The sequence below is a fragment of the Cynoglossus semilaevis genome, chromosome 3 (assembly GCF_000523025.1).
Source record: "Cynoglossus semilaevis isolate Cse_v1.0 chromosome 3, Cse_v1.0, whole genome shotgun sequence".
Lineage (NCBI taxonomy): Eukaryota > Metazoa > Chordata > Actinopteri > Pleuronectiformes > Cynoglossidae > Cynoglossus > Cynoglossus semilaevis.
Window position 1 is genome coordinate 12696995 of NC_024309.1, and position 22537 is coordinate 12719531.

At 45.3% G+C, this 22537-nt stretch overlaps 1 protein-coding gene across 2 annotated transcripts in view; it reads right to left on the minus strand.

Moving 5' to 3' along the window:
- Positions 1-22537, minus strand: part of tmem108 (transmembrane protein 108) — a 30609-nt gene that overhangs the window by 986 nt on the left and 7086 nt on the right. For both annotated transcript variants that reach the window (XM_025054339.1, XM_008308184.3), the window contains exons 3-5: positions 10757-10840; positions 2128-3255; positions 1605-1756 (exon numbers count right to left, since the gene is read on the minus strand). In XM_025054339.1, the coding sequence (XP_024910107.1) occupies positions 1605-1756; positions 2128-3255; positions 10757-10796 (1320 nt within the window). In that variant the 5' untranslated portion in view covers positions 10797-10840. The remainder of the gene's footprint in view (positions 1-1604; positions 1757-2127; positions 3256-10756; positions 10841-22537) is intronic.

Sequence of the window (22537 nt, forward strand, 5' to 3'; positions counted from 1 at the left end):
AAGGTGAGATTGTTTTTTTTATATGACAAATCAAATTAAATTAATACTGCCTGATAATCTCCTTATTTCTACACTTCTATATTCTACAGAATTTACCTGAAAAAGCTAAAAATGTATGTCCTGCAAAAAACATAGAAAAAAAGTCAGGATTAAATATGAATGGGAGAAAATATTTCATTTTTCATTATCATTATAACATCCTTACAATTTACCAATATTTGGAGAACCTTTAGTCAAGACTGGTCGTCAAAATTTAATTTAAACAACAAATCTACCGGTGGCTGCTGCAGGACTTTCCTACACAATAATGTCAAAAATCTGTTGATTTCTACAGACAAATAAAGGCACAGGGTCAGAAAACAACACCTGGGGGTCACCAGGGGCATCTGACACGTGACCCGACCTCAGCTTTTCTCCCCTGATGCCCCCGTTGTAGGTAAAAGCAGAAAGAAAGTGCATGAAACAGATGGTGAAAGAGTCACTGAGCAGAAAAGGCTTTGAACAAAGACAGTGAAGATAAATGATTTGAACAAAGGCCAACAGTGAAGATAAAGGATGCGTAATGAATTTAAAAAAAAACAGGAAATGGCACATTTTATTCTCGGTAAATCAACGTGACTGTTGTATGCATCAGTGTCCGACAGATGGCACTGTAATGCATCTGAAATGGAGTTGTCGTTCAGCCTCAAATGACAACCTTTGTTCAGACTAAATCCAAGACTTGATTAAGTCACTGAAGAGAAAATGTCAACAGACGTGTGTCAGACGCCGCGTATGAAAAGTGAAAAAAAAAAACATTCTAGAGCAAAGGCCTTATGGGAAAAGACTTGATCTGCTTGTTGCTAGGCAGTTTAATGTGATGACCGTTAAAGCCACAGCCAGGGTTTGCCAGTTTAATTAACTGTAAAAACGCAATGTCACTACGTCCACACATATAAGCCAAGGTTTCATGGTAATAACCTGCAAAATAGTGTCATTCAGGGACAGATGGAAAGTCTGTCACGTCACAGAGGGATTAAATGTAAGTTTTTGAAGAGATATTAAGAAGAAGTTTGTCAAGAATGATGCGGCAAAGCCCTGCTGGAAGAAAGCAAGTCATTTTTAATTGAAATATTAAGGCATTTCGTCTCTACAATCCTGAACAGATATTTGTTCATCAAGGCACAATAAACTAAAAATATCTTTTTTTAAAAGAATAAATTAATATCTCACATTATAAAGTAGGCTATTTTGACTTCCTTGTTGTTTCTACGGCCTGCTTTTATTCAATTTTCATGCTATTCTGTGAAGAACTCCACATTTACGTGACAATCCTATTAACAAAAGACTAAATCTTCTTCCAAGTGTGTATTTCAACTGTGCCCTTATTTATGTCTCAGTCTGGGCGTCATTACTAAGACAAATTTCCTGTGAGGATGATCCTTGTTTGCCTCTTACAAACAGCATCATTACAGAGTGTAGTGACTACATGTGGCCTCCAGGCTTTGTGATGATCTTCGTGTTGTGACTGCACTCATTAAAAGCACCCTGTAGCCTGATAATGAAACATCTCTGAGTGCTAACTCACAGCGCTAACGGAGACACCGGAGTGTGTGAGTGCATACCTCGCTCTCCAGCGTATGTATTTCTCGGGGCAGCTCCACGGCGTGTCGGCTGAAGTAGTCCATGGTGATGGCGTTGTTCCAGTAGCTGAGGTTGTTCTCCTGACTCGACGACTTCTTCTTCCTCCTCATGCAGCACACAGTCAACAGCACAGCTACGAGGAACACAGCCAGGAGCAACAAATGAGAAGGGCTTTGCCTACGGCAGCGTGTGCTTCATATGAACGACCTGTGAAAGCTCCCGCACCAGCTGCTCGGCTACAACGTATTATACTTATACTACAAAAAAAGTGCCAAGAATAAGTCAAATTCTACTAGCAACATTTTGTTTAGCTATCAAAACAACTAAAACATATTACTTTTTGCCTTTTTATGTAACAAAAAATGTGTTTTTCTTTCTAAAATGGTTGCCCCAAATTTTCACCAAAGTCCACTGAGAAAATTAACAGTTTTACATCAGCCACAGTTCCTCAGTTATGTACCTGCTGATAGTTATTTATTTATTGGTAATTTTGTCTTTACTTACAGCACGAGGACACAAACACACTGATGGCGAGGACAATCCACACAATCTCCATCCTGCTCAAGCAGATCATGACACGGGCGGGCGGGGAGTTGATGGTGGGGTCCGAACTGTTGTTGTAGGTCCAGGGGTCCTGGGTGGTTGGAGGCACCTGTCTGTTTGAGAAGTTCTTGCTGGCAGTGTAAGGTGCTTCGGTCATGTTCCCCTTGGTGGAGACCTCCACCGTGCTGCCGTTTGACGACAGCCCACTTTGTGTAGTTACGTTCACCATCCACCGTCCGAGACTGGGACTGTCTGTAGCATTGGCTAAGATAACCTGACCGCGGTCGCCCTCCGCGGTGGTCTCGTTGGCCGCGGTGTGGTTGTCTGGAACAACTGTGGAATTCAGGGATGTGAGGCTCGGCTCAGTGGACGTGACCGGGGTGGACACAGGGGGCGTCTGACTCCCCTCCGGTGTCTTGAGTGAAGGAGTAGAACTTGACCCTGCAGTGAGTAACAGCTCATCTGTGGGGGGTTCCTCCGCTGCATGCACTTCCCGCTGGGTGATGCTGTGGTGGTGTGACGGCGCCACCTTTTGATGAACACCCCGGGCGTGCTCCCTGAGTCTCAGGCCACGTGCACGGTCGCCAAGCTGCTGGCTGAGGTCCTGGAAGGCAGATGATTGGATGTTCATCCTTGGATCCACTGTGCTGCTGCTGCTGCTGCTGCTGCTGCTGGTCTGGTGAGGGATCGCTGCAGGGAGCCTGACCACCGTCTCCACATGGCCTGGGTTTACACCAACAGAACTGGACTGGTGCAGCTGGTCAGCCCAACCTTCAGTGTTGGCTGTGACAGTGTTTGTGTCATGACCCAGACGGTCTTCTTGAACCCGGCTGGAGACGTGGGCAGTGTGAAGCCAGGCTGAAGGAGGGAAAACGGCAGTGCGGGGGGTGACGTTTGTGGGTTCAGCACCTCCTTCATACGTCCACTCCCCACTGGTGGACCCTTCGTGATGCCAGTTCATTTTAGTGAGAGATGGGGGGTTGTTTTGGGCAGCTGCCATGGAGACAGAGTCCTGGGATGTGTGACTGAGTTTGGGATCCTGTGCTGACGACACCAGTGCCACTGGCAGTGCAAGGAATGCTAGAACATCTGTGGGAAGAAGAAAAAAAAATCAAACTGGTCACCAGGGAATAAAATTAACCACACCTTCAGCCTGACTAGGTCAGGAAGCACAAAACAATAAAAAAAAAAAACAAATGTTCCTCAATAATTATACATGTGCAATACACCCATAGTCCACAAGAGGGAGTTATGTATTTTCACAGTCATTATTTCTACCATAATCACCTATTGTTTAGCAAAGAGAAATAGATGGAATTTAGCAAGGGATTGCAACGTAAGTTAGCAAAACTATCAATGATATATACACTATAAATAGCATGCTAAGCTAACCATCTGGAGAAGGCCACAGCAAGAAAAAGAAGCTAGCTAACAATGGCTAAAAAAGGCTAACAGTCCTGGCAACTGATTGGGACTAAACTTTTGTTAATTTATGTGTTTTTTTTGACTAAGTTGAAACTAAAAAATAACTTTATCACTATTACTATTATTATGACCTAAAGTTGTAGTGACATTGGAATTTTTTTTATGTGTTCCCTTAAGTCAACTCTTCAGTGACGAGCCGTTAGCAGGATATCAATAGCTCACATTAACCAGATGTTGCCCTGTCGCTTATTACCCCCCCACACACCACCCTTCTGTCCTTTATTGACACTGTTACACACAGTTAATGCGAGACATTAGTGAAGCCCTTATCTGGACATTGCAGTAAAAGCCTCTTTAACTCACGGGTCCATCTGAACAAAGCGTGATAAGCCGAAGAATGCCAGAATCATTAAGACACAAATATGAATTTATTAGCGACAAATCCACCAATGAGTGGAGGCGATATGATGCATTAAGGTTTGACCTTTAAGAGCTGTCGCTGGAGCGGTGCTCAGAGGCCAATCGCCTCTACACTTATTAAGTTCAGCTCTGAAAAGTCATCACAAACCAAAGCGAAAAAGAAATAAATTCACAACGACGCTTGGTCTGTAACGACAGTTGAGAAAAGGGAAAAAATAATCAGCAGTATTTTTTTTGTATCTATGACATTTTTGGCATATTTACTTAAATATAATCTTCCTCTTCTTTCGTTCACCATGACACTGTAGTGACATCACAGTAGGAGAGCCGACCATTTTAGCTCCATCTCTTATTCATTAATCATATTCCTCCATTCTCAGACGGCCAGAGGAGAAGGTCCAGGTCCTGCCTTCCATTAACCAGGCCTGTCACGTTTCTGTGATACACAAAGCCCACTCCAGTCCAGAGTCATATCTGAGATGAGACACACACACACGCACACACACACGTACCATAACTGATTTACGAGCGCCCGTCTTTGCCAAGATAATCATTGAGGTGAAGGGAAATGGAACACGGCCGAACCCAACCTATTGAAACTGAAGTGTCTTGTTGATCATGTGAGGTCACAGTAGGACAAAGTGTACAGACACGGACACACACACACACACACACAGCTTCACACTCATGTTTCTTCCATCTCTTTAACCGTTCTGTCATGGACATGAGGAGTGACTACAAACACGGAGTGATTTCTAACGACCACAACAACGACTACATCTGGAAAAGCGGTAGAAGTTGGAAATAATGTTGACGAAACGTGCAGCAAAAATAGAAGAGAAGCGTAAACACAACCTGAAATACTAGAAAATATTATGTAAAAATTAGCTGAAGGCTAAACATCATTGAAACCACACTTTAAATGTTGCTAAATCTATAGAAGGCTAAACATCATTGAAACCACACTAATATTTGTTCATTTAAATGTTGCTAAATCTATGAATTGTCAAATAAAAAAATTGTCATGAGCTTAATAAAAGACACTAATAATTCTTAACTGGAAATAGCTAAAGGCTAGCCAAAAAAAAAGTCAGATAAATGTGAAATTATATCAAAAGCTTTAATAATTGTTACTTTAAAAATAGCTAAAGGTTAGCCAAAAAATAGTAATGAACTGAAAGTATAAAGGAGCCTCAGAATTAGCTAAGATGGCTGACACAAACAGCTAAAATAAACTAAAATATACTATAAAAATATACTAAAAAATATAATTGATCAAATTTGGTCATGACAGATTTATTAGTGTTAAAAAAAATCTGTGTTAAAGAAAGTGATTGACTGTTTACTGCCGACAGTGGATCAAACACCAAAGCCACAAGTCGACCCCCGACCCGGAGGTTTAACTTTAAAAATGAGGACGAGGCAGAGGTCAGCCCTCGGTACCGATGATGAGAATTTACACTGGGTCCCAGCTGAAGTTCATTCCCTTCATCAGTACCCAGAGTCACAACCTGGCAGCCTCACGTTGCTGCTGAATAAAACATTAAACCAAACTCCCTTTACAAATACACTCATTAAAGAATTGGACAAACCAAACACACACACACATCATTATTATTCAAATAATCAGAACTCGTGAGATTTTCCTGTTTATGGACTAATACTTATTTAGAAGATAATAAAGATAACATTTAAATATTTAGGGGGGGGGCGTCTATGTGCAGAAGTCTTAGGCAGGTGTACACTCACTTCAGGTTAGCAAAAAAAAAAAAAAGCTTTTTTCTTTCCACCCTGACTTCATAACATCTCGTTCCACTTTAATCCCTTCCATTGAATGACACGTGTGTGTGTGTGTTTGGTTCACACACGTGCTGAGTCGCAGCAGGAGATAAATGTGTGTACGCTGTCACAGCATCTGTGCTAACGGCTGAACGTAGCTGCCGGTTCTGCTGCCACAAAGACACGATGCTGAGAAACAGGTGGAGGAACAAGAGAGGAGATTGAACAGAGCCCAGGATGAAGAGGGAACGCTGGGGAGAATATGAGGAAGATTGAATGGGAGACGGGAAGAATGGTGAGGTCAGAAGAAGCTGGGAGATTTATGAAAAGATGACCAGAGATTAATGGTGAAGGAGGAGGAGGAGGAGGGTTGGAAACGGTCGATACAGCTGATAATTACAGATGTCTGACATTAACTGTTTGCCGATATCTGATACGCCGATATTTTCCAGAGGACACATCTCATTGTGTGCAGTGATCTGGGCCAAACTCAGCCGTTTCAATATCAATAACGATTCTCACTGATATAACGTAGATATTCTTTAAAGTTTCTACAGGAAAAAGTGAGACATACAGAGTCTACAGCAACAAACAGACCATGAAAATCCAGAAGATTCTTATCTTTGAGAAAGTCTTGGACCAACAGTGGAATCTCACAACCTTCGAGGAAAACCAGTGAGGACCAGTTAAGACCAAATTCAGCATCTGGTAGTAGTTTGTGAAGATGTTTATCAGAATTATGATGTCAAAGAAAATTCCAGCTATGATTCAGAAAATCTGGTGGTTTTAGAAATTTTAAATTAAGTCCAGAACAGACCAGTCTCTCTGTGAGGATCCATCTTAGCACCTGGGCGTTTGGGAGGAAGATGAAAGAAGTTTATCGATGTAAAAACAAGGACGAACTTCTTCACCGCCAACAGCTTCTCTTTTTAATCTATTTTTTTTTCGCTTTCTTTTTATATCTGATCACCAGCAGAAACCTCTGATCAGCATCTGTTTTTATATCCTGTTGGAAAATTAATCATTCTCAGCTCTTTGAACCACATCATCCTTGAAGAATGACATCACAGACCAGCAATAACTGAGAGGTGTGCTGGTCCGAGGGCAGAAGAATCACTTTTTTTCACTCACACCGACCTGCTGCCCCCTCCTGGATCTTCATCACCCACCTCAACATCCCAGAACAGAACAGGCTAAAATCATGGAGACAAACAAGGCTGAGGTGAAATCCACGCTGAGATTTTCTGCCTATTTATATGACAAACGACTTCAAGCTGTTTTCCATTTGACAAACTCGCTGTGTACACGGGGGGAGATGGAGGGGGGGCAGGGGAGGGGGGGCAATTTATGCAGGAAACCTGCTGAATGAGGTGGTCCTCACTTGAATGCCGACGTTCCCTGACGTCCTCCACTGATGTCACCGGGGACATCAATAAATCATGTTTGTAAAGTGGGATCCTGTTCCACTACAGGCTTTGTCCTACGTATCATTCATCGTTAGAGTCAATGTCACAGGACGGGGAGGGGGGGGATGTAGAGAGAGATTAGAGCCCCCTGTCGTCTAGTCTTTGGTTACCAGAGAAGATGGACTAAAACATACACTATGACCCTGCTGATGGAGGCACAGCCTACCATTTAATATCATGTCCAAACCATGGTCTACAGTCCTGCTGATGTTCACCGCGTCATGACTACTATCTGCTAATCTGCTAAAAATGAGCCAAATTAGCCCAGAAGTTAGCTAGCAATTTTCTCATAACATAGTATAAATTATTCCCAACGATGACCAGTAGCAGCAATTACATTTTCAATAAATGGAATTTCCTCAAATAGGTAAAAGTAAAGCTCCTGCAGCGACCGGTGAAGCAGTATAATCTGCGCTTCTTTCTTTCCAGGACTCAAAGTTACCGCTGTTTGAACATGAATGGTGAAAATCTGCCAATGGAGCAGGACCAGGATCCAGGCGGGTTGTGCCGCATCGTCAGCTGGCAGCTGGCACTGGCACTATTTGAATAAGAGACTCAACAGGGTTGGCCAAAAATAGAAGCTGCACAATCATCCATCAGCCATCGGCTCGTAACGGTCGGCCGGGCTTTTCTCTCTGAACTGTCGCTGCTCCGTCGTCCGCAGGGACAGAAAACAACAGACGAGCAAACGGTCCAGGCAGGAGAACCTGGACGAGTCAGGCCAAGGTCACCGGAGTGAACCACTCCGACTGCTTCACTGATAACAAACCCGGGTTAAGATTAAATGTCCGTGAGAGGCTGCCAACGACGGACCGCTGTCTACACGTGAGGACGTGTCCTCCTGGTGCCAGGGACAAGACTGGACAAATGTGAAGAACGGCATCTGGTGCAGATGCTGGTCCAAGGCAAATATGTGGCGAGTAAAAACGGAAAGACGGAAACAGAGAGAAGGAGGGAGTGGGAGTTCAGAGGCGGCGTGACTGAAGTTTAGAAAGAAACTTCTGCAGGACACTGTTGTGACTGAAATGCACCAACTCTTAGTTATAGATATATATTTATATTGTTGTATATTAGTATATCATTTCACAAATAAAGAGCAGGTGTGAAACACTAACCTCTAGCTGTTGATTTCAACCTAAATACAGGAAGAAAAAAAAAGGTTTTTGTCATATTTGGAAATGTTGATTTGTCTTAATTAATCCTGATTAATGTCTAGGGAGGGTTGATAACAGTGATGGGGTAAATATATACGTAAATAATATAATATCTCGCCTCTACTTCACTATTTTTCCCATTTTGCAGTGGGTCTTTGAACGCAACTACTGCAGGAGCAGCCGGACTAACGAACTAAACCCTGACTGACTCACTCCCCTGTACTCATACTCCTGTTCTCTGCTCCTGTTGACTTAAAAAAAAAAAAAAATCTTGCAGAATGATTTTTCTCTCTGCTGTGAATCATTTCTGACGCCTCTCTTTAACAAAAACACACTCTCCTTGTGTTGCAAATCCAAGCCTGCACCTGGCACTGGCAATTTTAAAATCAACACTTATTCATCACTGACCACTGAACGAGGCTGGAGTCACGCTGCCGCCAACCAAGGTTAGACAAGCAGCTGTGATTTTGAAATACGGGGAAGGAGACGCTGCAGCTGAAGTGTCGGTTCACACCTTTCTTCTCTGTCGTTCAATTATCGCCGACGCAACGAGAAAACAACGTTATCTCGGCCGAGCCGCTGTCAATTTCTGATCACGTCGAGTTCTCACGTATGAGGCCATTAGGAGAAAATAGAAATATTAATAATTCATGTGCTAACCTGGTGTCAAGCGTGAGTCACAGACGCTTCTTCTTCTTCTTTTTTTTTTTTTTTCCCTCGTGTGTTGATGAGGTAGAAAGAAATGAATCAAAAGATTTAATTCACACAGAGTCTGTGATGAAGAGAAGGATAAAGATTGGTCTTGACAGACGTCAGACGTCTGGGTGTATAAATAACCTCCTCTGATGAGCAGCACAAACAAACACATTCTTTTGGTCGGTTCTTGGGTGTGTTCCTCTGCCACTAAAGTGTCCGTCCCCGGGGGGTGGAGGGAGGGCAGACTGATAGGGACACATCCTGTGGACGGCTGGGACCGTCCTGGAGGAGGACTGGAGGCGGGGAGGTGGATCTGGGCGGGGCTCTGTGATAAGGAGGGGAAGCTTTGGTAACAGCATAATGGCTTCCTGTTTAAAGGCTCGCAGCGGCGTTTGAAGAGCGACGTGTTTATCTGAGGATCGGGCCACGGGAGAATGTGGAAAACAGGCACACCAAAGAGCGCCGTCTCTGTTTACTGGGGTAATGACTGTGACAGCAGCTACGGATCCAACAGGAAGTGGAACCAGCAAACAGGAAGTTGCCTGGAATGCAGAGGGGAAGACTGGACCGCTGACCTCCAACTGGTACTATTACTGTGACCGTTGACGGCTGCAGCGCTCAGGAGTGAATGTACTACAGTAATGAAGTCTGTTCTATTCTGCTCGACTCTATCCTGGCATAGATAGATATTTGAGGACCAGATAATGAAGACAGGAAATGGCAGCCGCGAGGGAGAAGGAGAAGGAAATGACGCCTGTCTATTTTAGTCCCCTCCTCTTTCTGTGGCGTCTTTTTCTGCCTGCAGCCCGAGGCGTTTATGCACATCTGTCTCCTGCAGATGGCGGTCCTCCAGAGAGACGGAGAACTGACAAATGTCTCTGTGCCGCTCAGGTCCACGGATCTCAGGTGGGTTCCAGGTGAACCTGTTGAAGGTGAGAGCGTGGGATCTCAGCTGGATCTGAGGGTGGACGACACGGGTCTCGCTTCACTCACTGTACAGTATGAGGGACCCAGACAGATTTGGTCGCAGCCCTGAGGTAGAGCTCTGGGCCGTGAACCCAGAGAGTGTCTTCAGCTGACTGCCCAGGAGCCCAGTGGGTCCCTGAAGAACCCAGTCCTCCATATTCATGTGACATTCTCTCGGCTGGTAAATCCATGTAGATCCAGTCGCCAAGCTGTGATACCGACCTCTGAATATAAAGCAGTACAGACATGGAGTACAGACAAGGACCTGTAGTGATTCAGCACCATGAGGAGGCTGGACAAGGACGGGACCAGGACCAGGACCAGGACCAGGATCTCTGTGGTACATCATTGTTGACACACGGCCAACAGGAACTGTAGTTCACATAGTATGATTCCATTTGGAGGAAAACAGTCCATAAAGCAAGACAGACGGTGAAAATAAGAGGACAGTGTGACTGAGGCGTCTGGTAACTGGTGACATCACTGGTACCAAAGTGACTGCAGTGAACCACGTCTGTACCCTGAAGTACTGCGCAGAGATAAAGTATTTGTACTTAAGTTTCGCCCGTGAGACGATGTGTTCATCAGACATCGGCTCGTCACAAGTGAATACTTCTGAAGCCTCCACCCCCCCTCCTCCACCCACCCATCCCACCCCTACCCCTACCCCCCCGGTCCACTCACTCAGCAGCTGGCAGCGCAGGACCTGCAGGCTCGTCTTCATGGTATCATGTGATCCGGCTCCTCCTCCACAGTGCTCATGGCTCTCTGGTAAAGAAACAAAAATACAAAGGTATGAGGAAAAAAAAAAAACATCCTTAGTATTCAGGTATCAAATACTTTTAATTCATGGTAACACACTGAGATAATGTCACGGGTGGGTTTGAGTGGAGCTGACAGAGAACAGACTCCGACGTCTCCACCTGGACGATTTAATCAACGAGGAGGAAAACGGAGGTTCTCCTGAAAGGAGATGGAATTAAGAACATATTTCACTGTAGAACTCAAGACTGTGGAGGAGGAGGAGGAGGAGGAGGAGGAGGTGGTCAGTCTCAGCAGCTGAGCTGCAGATCAGCGCTGACATCCAACAGACTGTGACGCTCAGTAAACCAATAACACAGCATTAAACACTGACCGCTCCGCCTCGTCCCGAGGACGACACAGGCGGTGTGTCGGCAGCGCCGGGACCCCAGGGTGCAGTTTAGGAGAGTGACTCACTGATGGCGCTGTGCTACATAAACGGCCACTGAAACACACACACATATAATCTCCTTGGATCCCAGAGGTCTAAATACATCCTCCCTCTCTCTCTCTCTCTCTTTACACCTCGGTGCAAATGCCCTTGGCCGACACACACACACGCAGCGCTCCATAAACAGACATGCTCTCCTGAAGAAGGGTATTCAAACACACACACTCGCTCACATCACCCCTCGCCCCGCGCCTGAATAAATAATCCTCCCTGAGCAGTGTGTGTGTGTGTGTGTGTGTGAAATTGGATTTGCGTCCCCCGGGACCAGAGGTTTGGTTTCAGCAGCGATACATGTTCCAGTGGGGCATATGTGAGATGAGAGGGGCAAATACAAAGGAGCAGCGTGGTAATCCTCCACAGTAGGAGTGTGTGACTGAACTGAACTGAACGCCCGGCTCCTCGTGACGCTGCTGAGGTGGCAACCTTTGAAAAAGTTATCAGAGTAATAACTCTGCTCTTTTGAAGTGCGGCCGTTGACTCCCCCCGACCCTCATTTTACTCCACCTCAGTGAAGCGAACACTGACACCACCATTTTAGCCACACAACAACCGGGAGCTGAACGGTTTTTATGTTCACTTTTATATTCCTGACAAACAATAAAAATAAAAAAAACAGCAGCAGCTTCACAGCGGCTCCAGAGTGGATTGATATGCAGCACTTTATTTCCCATCAGCGCTCAGGTCCAATCACACGCTGCCAGCACAGTTGCCAGGCAGATGGAGGACTTGAGTGTTTCATCCAAGGACTTGGACGAATAAAACGGTGGACCAGAGAAATGAACCCCACACCGTGGGCCGGGAGACACACCTGTCAAACCCACTGACCTACAGCCACCTACAGGACCAGAGCCACTTTACAGAACAATATAAATGACTGCTGACACGGTGCTGCGATTCAACTGGTTCCTGAGACCATGAAGGCATCACTGCCGATGATTTCTATAAAAACATGGACCTGTCAGTAAAACCCGTTTGAATAGAGCAGTAACTGTGATTTAGCTGTGGGCCAGTTGTTGGGCTGCTGCAGTTTTTTTTATACCTAGGACAGTGAAGGCATCGTTGGCTCTGATTTGATGAATTATACTATAAGAGAAACCTGAAACCGAGCAGGATGAGAATATCTGGTTCATGGAAATAACTTTTGGTTATATGGATGGTGGATTATCATTATTCCCAAGGACAGTGAAGGCAACATTAGATTCACTTCACACTTGTTTCCTTTAAGACGTCCATTTGAGTGCATTTAAAAAAACAAGCCCGCTATCAATTCATCCATCCATCCATCCATCCATCCATCCATCCATCCATCCATCCATCATGATTTTTGTAATTATATTTGACTTGTGTTTTTCGCTGATGAAAAAGTAAAAAAGCATGAAATAATCTCCTCAGCGGGGTTTCAAATGACAAATAGGAGAAATCATTTCTCTCCCTCTGCTCTTGGTTCCACTCCAACATTAAACTGAGAGAAGGAAATGGAGAGAAAAAAAAATTGAAAGTAATAAACTGGCTCTCGGTGAGAGAAGGGCAGGGGGCGAGGGGGCAGGAGGGGGAGAGTTGGAGGAGGGGGGGCTTTATGACATATGCACAGAGTTTTGTTTACAGGGCAAGAAAAAAAAATTCAACAAAGATGCTCGCTGAAGTCGCGGCCGTGACGTCGATGCCGCGGCCTCAGTTGAAGCTGCAGGAGCGGTGGCTGCGGCGGTGACTTCCTCTGCCTTACATCTGTCCCAGGCTCACAGCAGCTGATCCACTCCAGTCTTTCTCTGCTCCTTCTTTTTTTTTTTTCCTGACCTCACGGTCTAATGAGCTCCAACGGCAGAGAGTGAAGAGAACATCTGAGCCTCTTCAAGGTGATTACACCTCATCAGCCGTGCCGCGCCGCCGCAGCCTCGTAGACACGCTCTAATTTGCCATTGGGGTGAAGCTTGAGGAAGGGGGAGGGAGGGGGGTCTCATTCTTTCATTCATTCTTGTCAAGTGATTACAGAGCAGTGCAGAAGGTTTTCTCTGCTGCACCCTGTGGACCAGGAGCTGAATCACCGCTCGGCTCTGAACACGTGCAGCTACAAGATAAGGCCTGACGACGAGTCGGGGTCACGCCTCCGACAGAAGACGGCGGACGGGACGTGAGGTTGAGTCCCAGCTGCTGACGGGTTTGTTTCTGCAGCAGTGAGCCGTGAGGGTGTGTCCCGTGGAGACCCAGGTTTAGGTCCGGTACCTCGGGCTGACTGGGAGAAGAGGATTATGTCTTTGTCGGTGAACTGCAGACTCCACGGAGCTGGCTGGAGGCTAACAGCACACTGAGGCAGACAGACGTGATGAGTGGAGTGTGAAAAACGGATTTATTTCACTGGTAATAAACTTCACACTTGTTCAAGTGTGACTAAAAAAAATCCCCCAGTGAAAATTGATTGACGGACAAAGTACAGACGGATGAACTGCTATCAGTGTCAGTGGTTACTTTAAAAAATAAAGTACAATGACAACCAATCAAAGGTGTTAAATGTAGATCAGATGAACGCTCATTAGCTGATTGGCTGAAGCTACTTTACTTCCTCAAGCACAGAAAAAAAACAATATTACGATGACAAGTCATGAGTCAGGAATTAGGATTATTTCTAATACTATTTTGGAAAGTTTTCTAAAATCCAGAGCCAAATATAATCACAGCCTAACTGTGAATGAAACAGAATTAACGACCACTGTAATTAACCACAACTAGTCATGATTAATCGAGATTAATAAACATTCATAAATATGACAAAAACCTTTTTTTTTGTATATTGATGAGAAAGAAAATGTCAAATATCATAGGCTGTTCTTACACAAGCTGGGCCGCTTACCAGAGGTTGAGCCTCTAAAAGAACATGCTGGGAGTTGATGATGGGATTTTAAGAATCTGGAGATTGTGTATCAGATTAATGACTAGATGGACAGTGGAATTATGGGATATGCAGTCTGCCCTGGAGTTATAGTCTTTAATTTCACTAATTAATTAACGTCATTCTGAAAACAGACGTCAGATAATCACAGACGATGACCAAACCATGATAAAAAACAGACGTCAGATAATCACAGACGACGACCAAACCATGACGTCCACGTCTCAGTGGAACTGAAATATTTAAACGTGAAAACACAGATTGAATGAAAACCAACGCCGTCTTCAGCAGCGACGAAAATCCACAGGTGAAAAAAAAACCCGTCCAGCGTCAGTTTCACACACAAACGCCAGCTCTCTGCCGAGGAGGAAACTAAAAAGTTGCATGGCAACTGACATGCACACAGACGGCAGCCATCGCCATAGCAACCCTAATGGTACACCATATTCAAATTCAGACGCGAGGACATTTTGGGGATGAAACAGAGGAGGGGGAAAGGGCGAGGGGGGGTGAATTAGGTGAGAGAGGGTGAGAGAGACTAGTGTGTCTGAAAGGTGGGCACACACACACTGACGGACGGACGGACCACTGACGGACCACTGACGGACCACTGACCAAAGCCAAGGTCAATTCCCAGTGACGGCATGGGGAATTAAGGTTGTCACCCCCCCCCACCCCAGGCTGTACAGCTTTTCTTTTCTTCTGGACTTTTCTTCTCTACTCTGTGGTCACCTGTAGGTGTCCTGCTGCTGCCTGACAGCTTCACCTTAACAAGAGGAGAGGCGAGGGGGAGGCAGGGGGGAGGCAGGGGGGAGGCAGGGAGTCAACAATAACAGTGTGAAGTTCACTCTTTAAACCCACGCTCCTCTTCAGCGCAGCTTTGATGTCAACACACACTGTGACTTTTCTCCTCTCACAGAGCGGAAGGAAAATTCATGCCAGCTTCAGTCTGAGGAGGAGGAAGAAGAGGAGGAGGAAGGTGAAGACGCCGCGTGACAACGTAACAAATAAGTCCGTTTGGCTGATGTACAGTCAGGGGGCCACGAGCCTTCATTGGCCCACGTTTTACGTCCAGAATGTTGGCCATACCTCGTTACCAAAATGAACCCAAAACTAAGACTTCCTCTGGTCTAATTGGTGTGGACCAGGGATCTGGCCCGATTGTTATGGACACATGGAAATAGACTAAAAAAAAAAGAATTTAAATGTCAACAAAAAAAAAACAGGGAATAAACAACTCTGAGTAAAACAATTTAATGAGCTTCAAAGAAACGTTCTGACGTTTTTTTCCAAATTCAGCCCAAAATGTCGTTTTTATGACTGTTGCATTTTCGAAAGAACGACAAAGAAAAACTCGCTGATTACTGCGAGTTCAGGAGGCGCAGTACTCAAATCTTAAAGACTTTCCACCCATCAGTTGATGTACGTTGTCTAACGAGGAGAATATTCGTCTGCTGATGAACAGACTGTTAGAAACACCGTAGGACACGGACGAACTTTTTCAGCAGCAGCAGAAACAGGATGAATGAATTTCTAACTCTTTCAGTGGAGAACTCCCACTCAGGAGGAGCACAGCACCTGTTCTCTGGGGCCAAATGAGGAGGAGGAGGAGGAGGAGGAAGAAGAGGAAGAGGAGGAGGGCGGCCTCAGCGGCCTCTTCATTACTCAGCACACAATCGTACGTGCAGCCACAACCAGTGACTAAAGCAATTTATCAGAGCAATCGTGACCAAAGCTCTAAATCTGTGTGTGTGCCTGTGGGTGTGAGGCTCACACACACACACACATCGACACACACACACACACACACGAGGGACTGGGGCTGAGATAAATGGTGGGTAGTTAGAAGTCCTGCTGGGAATTCATTTTAAAAAGCCTAAAAGTTTTAAAACGTGTGGGCCGACTCTGACGTCTCTACGAAGCCTGGTGTGAGTGAACGTCAGCGCTGGGCTCCTATTGGACGGTACGGCTGTCAATCACTTGTCACTGAATTTGGATCATAGATGGATCAGATTAAAATAAGAATAAGGAGAAGAAAAACATTTACTGACTTTGAAGTTTCTGGAGATAAAATATGTTTTTGGTGAAAAAATCTTTCAAACTGACTTTGAAGTTTCTGGAGATAAAATGATGTTTTTGGTGAAACAATCTTTCAAAACTAGTGAGACAATGTAACTAGTGAGACAACATCAGACCAGACCTGATCAGACCAAATCAGACCAGTCCAGACCAGTCCAGTCCAGTCCAGTCCAGTCCAGTCCAGTCCAGTTCAGTTCAGTCCATGGCTTCAGTCCAACTGCAGCCCATATGCAGACTTTATAATATAAAGTTTAATCTGAGGCAAAATTCAAGTGATGAAAACTCTCACAGTCACAGAGAGTTTCTTTAAAAAAAAAAAAAAGTTCCATTCAGTTCCTGTTCTGTTCCTGGACTCTCACACTGAAAACCCCAGTTTCCTGACAGGACAGTTTTCTTTTCAGAGTCAGTCTGAAAACTAAACTCCCCCCACTGGAGGGGAGCCACGCTGCACACGGCCTCAGCTGCTGCAGATTCCCTCAGTTTGAGCCACGTCCTGCTGTCTTCACACAGTGACGGACAAAGACAGCTTCACCACAGGACACTGACCCGGTATAACACCGCCTGACTCGGCCAGCAGGGGGACTCAATCGATGGTGGGGGAGCGGAGAGGGCACGTCAGCTAACACACACACACACACACCTGAGTTTGTGTGAGAGAAAGACGACACCAGGAACTGAACACTTAGAGAGATTGAGGCGGCAGCGCTGTCAGTGGAGGGATTTGATTAGTGCTGAAGTCGGAGCTGACAGGCAGAGAGCACACACACACTCTCACACACTCTGACACACTCTCACACACTCACAGGAGTAACTTTATTAATTCTGTCTCCTGTGGCTCGGTGCCCAGACCGCTTGTGTTGTTTCAAAAATTCACACGTTGTTTACAGCGGCGTGTCGTGATCCTGGCCGACAGTGAGCAACGACGGGGGAAACAACATCCTGTCGTTGTTGTTGTTGTTTAACAATGAACAAATCAAAAGTTGAGAAGAGTTTCTGCTGAAGAAGTGATGAAATGACTGTCGGAAACGGGAAAAAAAAAAAGAAAACGCGAGGAGGAAATGCTTTAAATTATTAAATTAAATGATGCCGATATTTTCCAAACACTTAACAGATGCAGTAACAGACGTTAGCATTATGGTAAGAGCTTTCTAATGCAAGCTAGTGCTAGTTGTGGACTGATGGCCACTTTAAGTGTTTCCGTGTACCAAGACTGGCCCCTGAGCCAGACTTTGGACGTGGCTACGTTGTTATATCGTCTACAAATAGAAGTGTTTTTGAAGTCGATTCTTGACGATAGCTACAAAGCGTCAGCTCTTCTCCACCAACACCTGAGAGCTACAAATCCTCACCCTCCTCCTGCGCCTCCTCTCCTGAGACTCTTAGATCCAGGCACTAAAGGAGGAGCAGCACATTGGGATGCAGCTCACAGTGGCCACAGACGGAGTCGTAAATTCTCCTCCCTGTGTCTCTCCGCCTCCTTCTTCACTCTCTGAGCCTCATGTGACCCCAACTGACTGACTGACTGGTGACTGACTGACTGACTGATTCACTGACTGACTGTCAAATCTTGTCACGACTGGAAACACAATCAAAACAAGCTGCAGATGATGAAACAATAAGTCGGAGTTGTTTTGGGACGACGATTAAATTTACCACAAATAATGAATGTAATGTTGCGACACTTGTCAGACTCAGCAGATCAGATCGACCAATCATGGAGGTCGTGTCGGGCTAAAGTCACGTTAGCAGTAAATTCTAAATTAAAAAAATCAGGGCAGAAACACAACATCAGACAGTCGCAAGATGTCTTTTCATTGAGGTCGTTAAACATACGTTGACTGGTCTGGTATATATATATATAGTATATATATTATTATAACTATCCGTCCAGTGATTTTACTGCATCGACTTCTTTGAAATGTTCAATAACTGGATAAAAAAACAACCACCTCTAACATGTAAACCTCACTCACTGCAGCTCATGTTGGTAATTCTAATTCTCTGTTACGGCCTGGGTGATGGTTAGCATGGCTGCGTGGAACATCACCATCACATCACAGCTCGATGTGATATCTGTCTGCTGAAGGACATGGTATTTTCAGCTGCAGAAATAAAATAAATCCATAAAAATGACGTGAGAAAAAACTGCTGTTTCGCTGACGACACCTCGACAACAAGGACTGAGGTGCAGTTCCACACCGGACCACTACAGCAAGTGTCAGCCTCCATCCATCCACCTGGCTCCCAGCAAGCATTACAGTTAACACAAGGTGTCCCCGAACGCACCTTAGCCGCTGTTGCTGAGCGAGTAGATCGTTAAGGTAAACCGACGACGCTTGATCACGAGGAGCGTGGAAACAAACACCAACTCTGAGCCTTTCAGTCAAAACTCTGGGTGAAAAAACGAGAGATGTTATTATTGTACTGCAGAAGAGCAGGAGCAGCAAAAAAAAAAAGAAAGAAGAAAAACACGCAGAAGGGGTTATTTGTCAAGTGTCTCTGTGGGGGGGGGAGTTCAGTGGGTCTTAGTGTCGTCAGAGGAGCGTGAACTGAAAACTGCTCTGAGATTCATACATCGGCCTCTGACAGAGAGATGGATAAAGGACGGCTGACAGTTTCTTGTCGAGCAGCAGGTTCAGAGTCCCTGACCTCAGACTGGACCGCTCCCAGGCTGTGTTTGGGCCACATCTGGCCCCTGAGCCACTATTTGAAGAGACCGTTTTTTTGTAAATTTGGCATTCTAATGTTTGCACACATTAGCTCCAGGTTCAGGATGCTACAGATACCTGACGTTTGAAGACCCAAATATAAACGTGTTCCTGCTGTCGAGTTGCGTTTTTCTAGCTCCACCCTCTGGCGACTCATGTTATCGCCTCCACTGGCAGCAGGATTAGGCCAATCACACAGCTCGACTGGCTCGACCTTTTAAAGTCTAATCCTCTCATTTGGGCCTGTGAGACAGATGTAAGTGATTTATTTCATGTAAGGAGTTAGCCTCCGGGGCGGAAGATTAAAAATGCAGCAAAATGTTGCAACTTTAACGAGGCTTAGAGCCGTCGCTGTCTGAACGTGAGCCGAGGCGTCGTTCACTCAGATTTAATGTCAAAATAAGACGCCGTCGGGTTCGGCCTCCGACATTCAGGGCGTGAAAACCACAAACCAACCTTAATCCTCTCTAATCAACACGACACGGACAGCAGGGAGCGACGGCGAGGTGATTTCAACACTCTGAGGTGACGAAGGAGAAAAAAACAAAGTGTGAGGTGAGGTCTGTCCACAGTCGTATCGTTATTTTCAATGAGGAGAAAACACACAGGGAATAACAGAGGATTGTAAAACGCAAACTGCGGATAAATTCGCTTCGACTTTCTGTGGATCTGAAAATACAAATGCAGCCAAAGGAGGAAGGAAATAAGTAACTAAGAAAATCTCTTTGTGTCGGAACAATACTGTGGTATGAATTTCAACATGTTACGGGCAGAAAAAAAAAAAGACAATGGACGCAGGAATTTACTCCTTCCTGTGAGCTGATCTCATCTCCCTCAGAACCACACATGTGCAGAGCCAGACAGGAAACAACACTCTGTGGCACCGAACGCCGCGTCCATACGGTGGAGCGACTTCACAGTTGAGGACGACGTATATTCTGTGTCTCCGCACTTCCTGTCTAAGATCAGACACTAAACTTATAGTAGACGACGACAAACATGTCAGCTTCGAACAGGAAGTTCCTTACTCCACCACTCACATCCCTAATTTTACCCAGTGACGCAGCCTCCCGCCCTGTGACAATGGCAGGAACGAGGGCCAGCGGGGGGGTGGGGGGAGGAGGTGTTTTGGAGGGAGGGAGGGAGGGAGGGTATTGTACCTCGTTTCCTTCAGCGGCAGAGCAGGAGCAGCGGGAGAATCGAGGGCCGAGAGGCAGCTGGACCGAGCCAACCAGAGGAGAAACATCCGGACCCAACGTCCAAGGTTCAGAGATTTGAACCCTCAGCCACTGACCACGTGTCTGAAGACAGAGAGTCAGAGAGGTGGGGGGAGAGGAGAGCTGTGGTATTGTTCTCCTCCTCCTCCTCCTCCTTCTCCTCTGACTGAGACGGATTAACTGGGTGAGCTGCCGGTCTTAGAGGGTCGGCCTCTAAGTCGGTACGATGTGTGGATGAGTCGTTAGTCCATGTGATTCAGACTAATGAAGAGGACCAGAACTGGAGCAAGTCTGAGAACACAATATAGGCCTAATTATGTCACAATGGACGACAACACACACACACACACACACCCAGTCAAAAACAACTGTTAAATGAAAGAGCGGTGCAGTGACTGATGGAGCTGGAAGAGAGTTCTTTTAACAGTTCCAAAATACACCAGCAGGGTCACACAGGCATCAGGACTGGAATCAGCACTTCCATCTTCCAGATACTGGTATTTGCAGTCACTGACATGTGTCGTAATGTGACAAAACATAAAGAAAATATGTCAAAACAAACAAACAAAAAAATAATTGGAGTCGTCTCGTGACACTTTGACGCTAAAACACTCAACAAAGTGTTGAGTAACAACAGGCCACAACTCTGACCATGTTCTGTGGAACTGATTCACTCAGAGTGTAACGATATACTGCGAAATACTGCAATACTATAAGCACAGTAATGTATTGAATATATTTAAAAAATAATTTAATTGTAAGAAAAACTGTCATCGTAGAAAACAGACGAGGCTGTGAAACGCTTAACATTCTTGGGTCTCGAAATAAAGCGAAGGATTGGGTTTGAATAAAAATAAATGAAATAAAACATTGGTGGTGAATATGAATAAGTCCATTAAAAAAAAAAGTAATTAAAACTGACTGAGACTGAGGTTCGTTCATTAGCTGCTGCTAACACTAACACAGAGACGCACCAACAGAAAAGACCGGTTCATGTTTGGTATTTTTTTAATCTTAATCACCGCGTCGACCCCCGGTGTCGTCTGAACTGTGAACATGATAGAAAAATTCCTGAAGTTGTTTCTATTTAACCTTTTACTTTTGGCCACAGACACGTGTTTCTCTCTGTGTCACGAAGAACAGACAGAAACAAAAACCTCCGTCTGACAAAATGAATGTCAATGACATTCCACTGGATCTTTATGGCTAACCCAGTTAAATGTCAGATAGAAGAGCCCTCCCTGCTAATGTTAGACGAACGCTGTCCACACACACACACACACACACACACACACACATTTTACATCAGTCGCACACACACACACACACATACACATTTTACAATTATTTTATCAGTCACTGGATCGGCAAAATTTCAGGTAGGAGTACGATTATTGAGCGTAAGTACGAGGCTAATGCTGGTTAGCATCAGTTGTTTTCTTCTACGTTGTTGTCATGTCAACGTCAACGTTCAGCTCAGACTACAAGACCAGACGAGTCGATCCAGATTCTCATCGTATCCCGTGTTGTGAAACCGTATATTTCTGTACTACAACTCAAACACTGACTCAGAGACGAGGAGAAACTTCTCCACCGCCCCCCCCCCCCACTTTTACACCCCCTCACCCACTGGTGTCAAACTCACTGCCTCGCGTCTTGTTTACCAAACTGCAGCACCGTGTGGCCCACGCAGCCGCACGGTCGACAACCAAACCTGTCGCAGCATCTGACAACAACGAAGCGTCAAATCAGCTCTGCTCCCAACCAGAGGAGGGAAAAAATATGAACTAACAAAGAGATGAAGATGTTTATAAACAAATGCTGACTCTAAAGGAATAGTTCAGGTTTTCGTTCAATGAAATACAAGCCGTGGTGTCACTGAGCACTGAGCACCCACTGATCTGTGGAGCTGTACTCCATCATGACAAATACTTTTCAATAAAATACTTTTTACATTTCTCATTTTTTTCTCATGTTGATTGCAGCATCCTCCCCTCTCCTCCCCTCTTTTCCTCCCCTCTTCAAGCCTTTTCTTCCTCCACACACACTGGATTTTTGTAATCACTCTAAAAGCCAGAGCACTTTGGCGATTTTGATTTTGTGACTCACTCTCTCTGAGACTTCTTTAAGCTCAGTGACGCTCAGTGGTGCAGTGAAAGGGAAATGGAATGCTCCTGACAATATAATACCCCCCGCCCCTCTGCCCCCCCTGCTGCATATGGTTCGTTTCGTGGCTGCTTAAGAGTCAGATTGATGGGTTAAAGAGCAGCCGAGACCTGGGTGAGGTCGCGGGAGGTAAACGGAGGAATACAAACAGTTGAAGGT